The sequence below is a fragment of the Armigeres subalbatus genome, chromosome 3, assembly GCF_024139115.2.
Source record: "Armigeres subalbatus isolate Guangzhou_Male chromosome 3, GZ_Asu_2, whole genome shotgun sequence".
Lineage (NCBI taxonomy): Eukaryota > Metazoa > Arthropoda > Insecta > Diptera > Culicidae > Armigeres > Armigeres subalbatus.
Genome location: NC_085141.1, coordinates 422,763,461 through 422,774,275, shown reverse-complemented (window position 1 = coordinate 422,774,275; position 10,815 = coordinate 422,763,461). Strand labels below are relative to the sequence as shown.

General features: G+C 36.4%; 1 protein-coding gene across 3 annotated transcripts; it reads left to right on the top strand.

Moving 5' to 3' along the window:
• The first annotated feature begins 1,898 nt into the window (after positions 1-1,898).
• On the top strand, positions 1,899-6,069 carry LOC134227366 (aldo-keto reductase family 1 member B1-like). 3 transcript variants are annotated; one of them, XR_009983665.1, is made up of 6 exons: positions 1,899-2,038; positions 2,770-2,944; positions 4,308-4,450; positions 4,717-5,409; positions 5,500-5,595; positions 5,859-6,069. XR_009983665.1 is itself a non-coding variant. In XM_062708779.1 (5 exons), the coding sequence occupies exons 2-5, from the start codon at positions 2,870-2,872 to the stop codon at positions 5,902-5,904; spliced, it is 957 nt and encodes a 318-aa protein (XP_062564763.1). In that variant the 5' UTR covers positions 1,899-2,038; positions 2,770-2,869; the 3' UTR covers positions 5,905-6,069. The 3 variants fall into 3 exon arrangements, 1 of the variants encoding a protein (XP_062564763.1); XR_009983664.1 differs by having other exon boundaries at positions 5,500-5,613; XM_062708779.1 differs by lacking the exon at positions 5,500-5,595.
• The last annotated feature ends 4,746 nt before the right edge of the window (positions 6,070-10,815 follow it).

Below are 10,815 nucleotides of genomic sequence, written 5' to 3'. Positions count from 1 at the left end.
ATGTTTTCGGGTGGAAAATATTCTCGATAGCCTGGGGATAATATAGGATATCTGTTCCATGATAAATAACATGCTCCTATATCAATAACATTCGCAAAACAGGTAATTTAGGCTCAAATTATGTCGTGTTTTGTCGTTATCCAGCGTGATTACTGCTGAAAAAAAAATGAGGAACAAAACAATTTGCGCACCAATTCTTTGTTTTCGAATGGTATTGATTTGGGAACATGTTATGAATTAAAGGAGCAGTTCTCCTATCCATAGTACTTGGCATACAAGATGTATGCAATGACGGGCATGGAGTGTTTTCAATTTATAACTGAGGAAATAAGGGTCTGTCTCATTTGAAGGATTAAACTGAACTTAAACTTAAAAGTAACATTTCAATAATTAACGAATAACCCTGCTGGCAGAGCAAGATTATTTTTGACCGATTTTGAATTTTTTTTCATCGATGTCTTATTGGAATTGTTGGGTAGCACCAGCCATTCTAATAACCCAGTGATTTTTTAATTTTCGAACTCTCACTTTTCAATTTAATTCTCCAAATGAGACAGACCCAAGCAGGCCAAGTTCCAGTTGGAATGTAGAGCCATAGAAGATAGATAGAAAGAAGATTAAGGCCAACGTAAAAAATCTTCATCCTGGGCAGCCTCTTCACATTAGCCTTGACCTGAGCCCAGGTCATGTTCCTGTCGACTTCCATTATTACTTTCAGAAAAAAAATATTTTAAGCTTCTTTTTAGTGGAATGTATTCAACCGTCTAAGGGCCGATTTCTTCATCCCGCTTAGTCGTTAAACCAGGTTTAAGCATATGAGTAAGCACCGCTTAAGAGTTAAGCGGAGGTGAAGAAATTGGCCCTAAGACGAGTTTGGTACTCTCCATTTAATTCCGCACCAATTATTTCAATATGTTTGCAGATACGTATTTCGACCACAACTGTGTGGTCGAAATACGTATCTGCAAAGATATCGAAATAATTGGTGGAATTAAATGGAAAGTACTAAACTTATCTTAGACAATTGATTGTCACTTTATTAACCTTCCGGGACAAATTCCATACATGAAATCCAAGTTGGGGATATTGACAAGTCGGATAACCTGTACATAAAAAAAAATCTTGGTGAAGGCTATACGTCGCTACCTGAGATGTCGCTACGAGCCTCTTTGTCTGCCTCTGCGGCGATCTTCTGCCTGATGCCAGTCCAGCGCTTGCTTGCAGATTTCTTCTCCGCTTCTTCCACTTGGCCGACGCACCACCTTTCGAATTTCTTAATCTAGAACTTATAGGAAGAGATTCTAATAAGATAGCAAGACTTCTTGCAGGCAAATGGAAAGCTTTTACTAATTTTTCAAGCTTTTTGATCATTTTATGTAGCTATAAAAATATTTTATATTTTATTCCGAGACCTTATATGATGTAAATGTTGTCACAGGAGGTTAATTTACAAAATGGAAAGTTTGTAAAAGGTGAAGTAAAGGTTAATATACACTAACTACCCTTCACATAAGAAGATTGTGATGAAGTTCTAGGGCAGCATCCTCTATTTTTGGCATCGATCTTTACTTAGTCATATTTCAGCCAAACAGACTTTACTGTTAAAAGTAATTTAGTTAAAATGCGGCTAAGTAATAAATGTTGAGGACTAGAATAGATTATGTAACCCAAATAGATCATCTTTCTTTACACTTCAAAAATTGGCAAAAAAAAACATCATCGTTTTAGCTCTAGATATGTGCCCAAAAGTATCAAAAATGGTATATAATGTACGATTACAGAATGTTACTTATTCCGGTTTGACTTGACGCCGATCACCTTCACGTTGGCAATACATACTATACATTGGCAGTGTACAATAATCTGACATATGCTCTATCCCAGCTGTGTTAGTATGTTCCGTACTTCCTCTCTACATTCTATCGCAGTTAGCGTTGCCGGCTTTTAGTGTTTAGAGTCGTGTCAGTTGATTGCCGGCCAATACAACGGACATATATAGAAGGAATTTTCCATCAAAATCCAGAAAATTGCTATTCACGTGAGTAAATTTTAACGATTTTACATGCATATATCAATATTGCCAGCACGGAAAAGCTCAATGCTGTATGTTATCAATAATAAATTTATGATTACTCACTACGTAGAATGACGTACTTCATGCTCATGCATTAGGGCAAGGGTCTCATTGTTCACCTTGTGAGCAATGGTGTTGGTTCACCAATCCGAAGACTGCAAGTTTTATTCTTGATTTGGTATGGTCCAATTCACCGAATGAACACAATGACGTTTGAGACGGGCGCTGTTTACTAAAAATGAACACTTGCATGAACTCGATGAATGAAAAAGTATTCATTCTTAGTAAACAGCGCCCGTCTCAAACGTCAATGATGAACTCGGTGCATTGGACCATTGGGTCTTTGTGATTTTGACTCTTTTGAAATACTGCGTAATTGAGCTTGTTAAAATGATGCAAATCCGTGCTATGGCAGGCATAAACAATATTAAACTAATTACAATGGAAAATAATTTTCCCATTTTGAGCTCAAGTTGCCATCCATGTTCCAATAGGAACGTAGGGTCATCGTGGATGAAGAAAAAAAATCATTCGAAGCGTGAATGAAGAAGAGAAATTCTTATCAGTTATAGTGAGACAAGTTTACTAATAATCTGTACTACCGTCTCAGATAGCACCGACTGTCTACGAGCTCCATCATCGAGCAGCTGCGATTGAATTATAAATAGTAACATCTACCATTTGACATGTTTCAGTGTTGTCTACATCGCGTCGGTGTTCGGATCGTAATTCGAAGCAGTAGCCGGTACTGAATCAGTAATATCACGACAAGTAAAACCGTGAATTGGTATACAGATGGCTTCCAAGGTACCGCAAGTGACGCTCAACAATGGAAAATCGATTCCCATCCTGGGGCTTGGGACATGGGGCGTAAGTATTGTGATATAGAATGCAAATGTTGCATAATTACACGTACGCTAGGCGGAGAGATAAGCAGAATTACGTACGGCAAATAGGGTCACTCCAATTGATTAAGTTGTTTGATATCAGACAGTGATCAGGCACATATGACTGTGTTGAATAATTGATTGAAATGGGTGCACTTCCATCACTACTGATTGTAATCGTTATTATTACAAGAAGTCATTATAACAAGTTTCTCTATCAAGTGCAATCTGCATCAGTGATCTGTCGCTACATATAAGTATGCTGTGTACCACACTGGCTTGTATGGAACTGGTATGTGTATAATGTTTGAATAGTTTGCACCGGCAAACAATGACGGTGCATATTTATAAGAGGTAATAAACTGGAGTAATATTTACACCCGGGCTGAACGATCTTTTTTGTATTTAGCTGAAAATATCCTCGAAAAAATCTAAAAGTAGTTTTGCTCGCCGTATCTTTTTCTTAATGGTCATTTCAAATTTTGCATCTCGATCCCAAAACTGGGTAAAATTGCTAAAAAAAATCGAATCAGTGTGAGATTAAAGTTTTTATGAACTCTGCATCTCCAAGATTGTCTTGGGGTGACTTTTGTGCTAGCTTTGTTATGTATGTTTCATCTGGTATTGAGAGATGCGATCTACAGGTGGGGGAATGGACGCACTCTACTCCCATTCTTCCTGATCAAATTGGTGCGCCCTGCGATGACGCGATCCGCATCAATTGATAAATATTGAAGAATTTGAAGAAATACCTCATCAAATACATCATTTTTAAATATATGTAAAAAAGTTCATTCAAATCGTAGTAAATCCATTTGGGTCGATCAGTCATTTTCCATAAAACTTTCATGAAGAAGAAGTATTCTCCCGTATTATCATTCTTGTTGAAATGCACTTTCAAACGAAAGGTAATTTTTAATTCTTGTTTGCTGGCGATTAATAGAGAGACGGTTCACATGAGACTTACTCGTTTATATTCTTTACTAGTTGACCCGGCAGACGTTGTCCTGCATAGTAGGCGAGAATGTGCATTCCGAGCTGCCCATGCAAAGTTCGCATAGAAATCACAATTTTAGTTTTTCACGATTTGCTCAACTTAAATCGTAAGTTTCGCATTAGAGAATAACATATAAACCCGTCGGAAACTATAACGAATGTTTCTGCTGAAGAAATGAAAAAAATCCATCCAGCCGTTTTCGAGTTATGCGGATACGAACACAGACCATTTCATTTTTATATATAAGAAGATTAATGTGTGTTTTCCAATTGTAATTTGCCACCTTTCCAGGCCAACATTCCAGGAAATTGTTACTTATCTTCCTTTAACGCTTTTATTCCATGTCTAGTCTCCTCCCGGTGAAGTTGCTCAAGCAGTAAAGGATGCAATCGATGTCGGCTACCGTCACATCGATGGTGCTCACGTATATCAAAATGAACATGAAGTTGGCGAAGGTGTCAATGCAAAAATTGCTGAAGGTGTTGTAAAGCGGTGAGTTCTTTATAATAGTTTAACCTGTTGATTCTTGTCAATTAACATTTGAATATTTATATTTTTGGTTATAAATCTCGGTCAATTTGATTAAGTTCAATTTTCTTAACCAACTGGATGCCGTATAATAGTGATATAAACTAGAAATTGATCGATTTAAATTTCAAAAATGTGCCTTTTCTACTTTGTACACGAATAAAATGTGCCGCCATATACAATCCCTTTGTTTATGTCTCGATCTTTTATTCCGCACTTTATTCAACCAGTGAGGATCTGTTCATTACGAGCAAGCTGTGGAATACTTTCCACCGTCCGAACCTGGTGGAAGGGGCCTGCCGCACGACACTGAAGAACCTCGGGCTGGACTATGTCGATCTGTATCTGATCCACTGGCCCATGGCCTACAAAGAAGACGGCGAACTGTTCCCGTCCGGTGCCGACGGAAAGACGGCCTATTCCGATGTGGACTACGTCGACACCTGGAAGGAGATGGAAAAGTTGGTGGAACTGGGTCTTGCCAAGAGCATCGGCATTTCCAACTTCAATTCCAAGCAGGTTGAACGAGTTTTGGCCATTGCCAAGGTCAAGCCTGTGGTCAACCAGATCGAGTGCCATCCGTACTTGGCGCAGTCGAAACTGTCGCCGTTTTGTGCGAGTCGAGACATCGTCATCACCGCCTACAGCCCGCTTGGTTCACCGAACCGTCCATGGGCCAAGCCAGAAGATCCTCAGCTGATGGAGGACCCGAAAATCGTCGCCATTGCTAAGAAATACAACAAAACGCCCGCACAAATCTTGATTCGCTACCAGATTCAACGTGGTCACGTGGTCATTCCCAAATCGGTTAACAAATCTCGTATACAGTCCAACTTTGAGGTTTTCGATTTTGAATTGACGGAGGATGATATTAAGCTTATCACATCGTTCGACTGCAATGGACGGTTGGTGCCAATCACAAGGTGAGAATGATCATTTGCATTATTCATTTAGGATCGAGTATTCCTTTATTGGGAAAAAATAATAATCATATGTATTATAATGCCATACAGCGCTGATACCAGTCCACATTATCCCTTCCATGAGGATTTTTAATGCAAAATGATTAAGCTGTACTTGTCATCACGCGAGTCCTGGAGAAAACACACGTCTCTTGTTGTCAATGTGTAATTATTATCTCTGTGCTTTTGGTTTGGCTAACGTTTTTCATTTCTTATCGCTTTAGAACTAATTAGAACGAGTAATTTGACACTTCTGAATTGCTTTAATCTTTCTGATTTGCTTATTACAATCCGTTTCTAGTAATTAGTCACACCGTTTTGCTTATCTGGTTGCTTACTTCTTTTTGTTGGCGTTGAATAATGTTTCTACTGGCTCATGTTCTCTAATCCATAATTATTCCGTTTTTCAGTGCTGCTGGTCATCCTCATCATCCATTCGAGAAAGAAGAATTTTGAGCTCTGTAATCTGAGAGACTCGTAATATCACAGAAGAAGAGAATAGTGCGATGATCTAAATGCCTTGGTTCCTTATACCGATTATTACTACACATAAATATGCACACTTCTACAGTAAAGAATTTTAAATATCACTTTAATAGGAATAAATCAATGATACAATAATCTAGTTTATATTCATTCATTAAAAATAATATCATTGCCGAAGTAATCTTCGAGATTAGATGATATACACCGTATAAGAAAATTAGGATATTTATTATGACCTTGAAATTTGACATGATGATTATTTGCCGCGCTGTTATCATCTATTTGAATGATGCGACTGGATAGATAAGATTTAAAACTGTCTACTAGTCACACCAATTGGACGAAATCGTCTGACTATAGTCCGTCCTGATTCTACATACCTACACAATGCGCCAGTGCGCCGGTCATATAAGCGGCGGCGGCGTTACGGCGGTAGCTGCAGTGGCGGCGTGGACTGGGGTGGATGAAAAAATCAGTGACAACAAAAATCAATTTTACCGCGGATTTTTTTTATTCACACGGTACGAATCACTCGTATAAATATCGACTTCAGTTCAAATTGCAATATTATACGATTGACGATCATCAAACAGGACATTCAATAGTTAATTGCTGACGACACTAGTCAGTACTGGATTACAAAATGTTATTTGAATTAAAACTATTTTATTATTCCGTGATTTTCATGAAATAAATTTTATCAATAAACCAGCTGACCCGGCGAACATTGTCTCGCCGAATATTGATCAATTTTCCGATATATAATTTTTCGCGTCCACAATTTATCTAGGAAAAAATTGATTCTTCAAATGACTAGTATTTTAAAACTCCATCCGAATTGTACGAAAAACCATTTCATCGAAAAGATTGAGTTTTGATTTGCAAAGCATTCCAATTTCACCATAACATTTTTCTCATAAAAAAGAAGAAGAAAGCAAATATAAAATAGCAGAAATTGGGCTGTCTATCCTGGAGTGATGAGCGGTCGTACAAATGCAAACTTTGTTTTATATATATAAAAAATAAAAAATAAGTAAATAGAGTAGGTAGAAGATAGATAGAAAATAGATAGAAGAAGATATAGAACAGATTCTGCTTCACTTTTCGTGACCCCTGAGCAGCGTTGAGAATTAGATCTCGGTGTAACAGGACTAATTTGTTAATAACTTTTTTCAAAAGTTATTTTCAATTCAGGATTTTGATACACTTCAGTCGTTTTACTTCTCAATATATCAAAATTTCAGAAAAAATTGAACTGCTATTTGTTAGTTGCAGTTACATATACAATAAAGCAATGTTTCAGGTTCTACTGATAATTTGCAAAACTAATAGCTAGTTAATTTAGATAATTTTCATAACTACTTCGTTTACCTGGTGTGAAACCTGGACCCTGGAAGGACATACACGATGGAATCCACTAATTACAGCCACAACGGACAATTCATTTTGCACCACGCGTTCTTGTATTCACAAATCTCAATGGCTGATCATAATAACTGAAAATGAACACTGGCTGAGTAATACTGCTACACGATGATCAACCAAATTAAATATTTTTCCTGAAATTTGGTTAAATATGCCAAAAATGCTAGTATTGAGCGATTAACACAAATTCATAGCCTTTTCACAGAGAAACAGACATCTCACTCAAAACGTGTACTATCGTTCACATTTTTAACGATGGATTCAATTTATTGTAAATGGTCAATCGGCCACCGATGCAGCTTCCATCGATTCTGCTTGTGTTTGACATTGTTTGACAGCATTGGGCGACAATTGTCGATACGATATGTTTTATTCCATTTTGTTTAAAGTGAGACGTCTGTTTCTCTGTGGCCTTTTGTAAAGAGTAGCATTATTTTCATCCGTTACCACAAATATTGATTTGGGACCAATCACTATCTATTAGATGGAAGAAATACACTCTCGAACAGATGAGATCTGCCCTGACCACGTCCTTGCGAATGCTGGGGAAGGGGGAGGATTATTAGTTGTACACCTACTTTAAAAAGATGTAGAGAACTCATAGGTGCCACGGGAAGTTTTGAAATTGTTAGTATGAAAGGTATAACACTAGGAATTGTTTTCGTAGAACGTGAAACACAATACAAAGTAGGAAAGGGACGAGCCTGGGACTGAACCCACGATCTCCGGCTTATAAGGCAGAAGCGATAGCCACCAGACCACCGAGCTCTTCTTGGTAAAATCCTATGAGAACTTCTGCGTTAATTCATATAGGTATTTTTTCCAAAATCTATTCATGTACTCTTTGGGAAATTCCTTTAGTAAAATAATACAATTATCGTGCTGGAATTCATTCGGAAATTCATTAAGTAATGAAATAGTTTCCGATGATATTCCTGAAAGAATTTCCAAAGGAATTCCTTGAAGAATTTTCGAAGGGATTCCTAAAGGACTTTCCAAGAGAATTCCTGAAGTAATGTACGAAAGCGTTTTTGAAGGCATTTTCGGTAAACTTTTTAAAGGAACATATGAAACCGAAGGAATTCTCGAAGAAAAATCAGAAGGAACCTTTTGAAGAAAATTTCGAAGAAATCGCTACAGACATTTTCAAAAGAACTCCTAACAGAATTTCCGAGTGCACCCTAAAGGCAATTTTCGAAGGAGTTTTAGAAAAACAATTCTAAAGGAGTTTTGAATAAATTTCCAAAGAGATGCCCGAAAAAAATCAAAAGAAATGGAGAATGTTGTAAAGGAATTCCTGAGGGAAATAGCCAAAGATTGGAAGAATTTTCAAAAGATTACCTTAAGAATTTTACAAGGAATTGTTTAAGTTAGTTCTGAAAGAATTCCTATGGGAATTTCAGGAAAAAATGTCATAGAGCTTCCTAAGGAACCATTAGAAAAATTTCTAAGAAATTTGTAAAGTAATTTCTAAAACAAATCCGAGGGAATGCCTGAAAAAATGTTCTGAAGGCATTCCTTAATAAATATCCGATGAAATTTTTAAGCAAATTTCCGAAGGAATCCGTAAATGAATTTCAGAAGGAGTTTTTAGTGAATCTTTGAGGGAATTCTAGAACAATTTTCGAAGGAACTTCCAAAACATTTTCTGTAGCTATTTCAAAAGTAATTTGTGAAGGATTTTCGGAAGGTAGGGAATTTCGAAAGAATTTCTGAAGGATTTTACGAAGCAATTCCAAAGGAATTTCCTAAAGAATTCTTGGAGGAAGTTCTTAAAGAATACCTGAGGGAAGTTTTGTAATAGGTCTTAGAAAGCCTTCTTTTTATTTAATTTCTTGAAAAATTTCCGCATTCAATTTCTAGATTTATTTCCTAAAACATTTTCGGATAATTTTCTGAAGAAATCCCTAGAGAACGAAGTCTCGATGAAATGCCCAAAGGAATTCTTGGAGAAATCAAAGATTGTCGGATGTTTCTCCAGGAGTTGAACTCAGGAACTTGTTCACTAATTCTTAAGGAATTTCTTAGAATTTCGTCATAACATGTGGAGAGTTCTTAGAAGAATTTCAGAAGGTATTTTTTTGAAGAATATCTTAACGAATTACGAAATCCTTTCTAGAATTCGTTTTCGGAGGGGTTATTGTAGAACTCCTTGATGCAATTTCCGAGGGAATTACCGGACGAAACTCCTAAGGATTTTCTGGAGGAAATTGCGAAAATCCGAAGGAATTCCTGGAGAAATATAGGAATTACGTCAGAAATACCATTAGGCGGTAGAATTTCTTCTTAAATGCCTTTGAGAATTCCTCCTAAAATTCTTTCATAAATAGTTTCGTGGATTCCTTAGGGAATTCCTTTAGAAGTTCTTTGAGGACATCTTTTAGAATTACCTTTAAAAAGTCTTTAAGCAGTTCTTTTAGGAACTATTTTCGAAAATCCTTTCAGGTTCTCTTTTGGTAATGCCTTCAAAACATTATTTGGAAATTCCTACACAAAACCTTCCATGATTTTTTTTTTGAATCCTAAAAAAAAACATTTGAAAACTGCTCTAGAACTTTTATTCCTAAATAATCTAAAAATTACTTCGTTACTAATTTAATTTTTTAAAGAATTCCTAAAATAAACACTTAAAGACTTTTAGAAAGAATTGTTGTAAAAAAAATCGAATGTATTACTGAAAGAATTTTAGAAAGAACTCAAACAGGCATTTTCGAAGAATTACTCTCAGAGAATGTTTAAGGGAATTACTGGGAGAAGTTCTGAAGAAATTCTTTAGGGAAATTTTGAAGGAATTCCTTATGCAATATCTTGAAGAATTTATTTAAGGAATTTGTGGAATGATTGCCAAAGAAATTTCAAAAGTAGGAATTTCCGAAGAAGCAAAGAAAATTCCAAAGGTATTACTTTAAAAAAAATTCTAAGCAATTTCTTAAGAAATTCCATAAGGAGTCTTTCAATCATTTTCATATACTTTCCTTAATGAATTCCTAATAAAATTCTTAAAGGATTATCTAAAGAAATCGGTAATCGAAATTCTGAAGGAACCTTCGTACCAGTCGTGGCTATAGCACCAGTTATCGCACTAGTGCTTTATATGCCAAATGGCCAATCAAATCACCGCAAACCAAGTCGCACTAGTGGGTCCTATTTGGACAATCCCATACGAAAACAATGGGTTTTGCCAAATAAGGAACCAAAATTAAGAATAGTGCCACAACTGGTGCATGCGTTCCTATTATGGATTAATCAATTTTAATGTTTATAACAATTTTATTGTGGTTTCCACAGCTGTTCTAAGGAGCAGGAAGTAAAACCTTTCGCTTGATATATAAAGTTCACCCACATGCCTTTTACTTAGGGGAAAAGACGGCTTTGTTCTATTATTGGCAGGGGGGTTTTTGTCGACCGAATTTTATAAAATTTGGCCACAATATTCTTTGATATGCAAAGAATGTT

Bases quoted from the DNA above. Each gene is read 5' to 3' on its own strand.
- LOC134227366 (XM_062708779.1), top strand. From the start codon at position 2,870: ATGGCTTCCAAGGTACCGCAAGTGACGCTCAACAATGGAAAATCGATT. The intron at 2,945-4,307 runs GTAAGTATTGTG...TTCCATGTCTAG, and splicing joins TGGGGCTTGGGACATGGGGC to TCTCCTCCCGGTGAAGTTGC. The intron at 4,451-4,716 runs GTGAGTTCTTTA...TTATTCAACCAG, and splicing joins GCTGAAGGTGTTGTAAAGCG to TGAGGATCTGTTCATTACGA.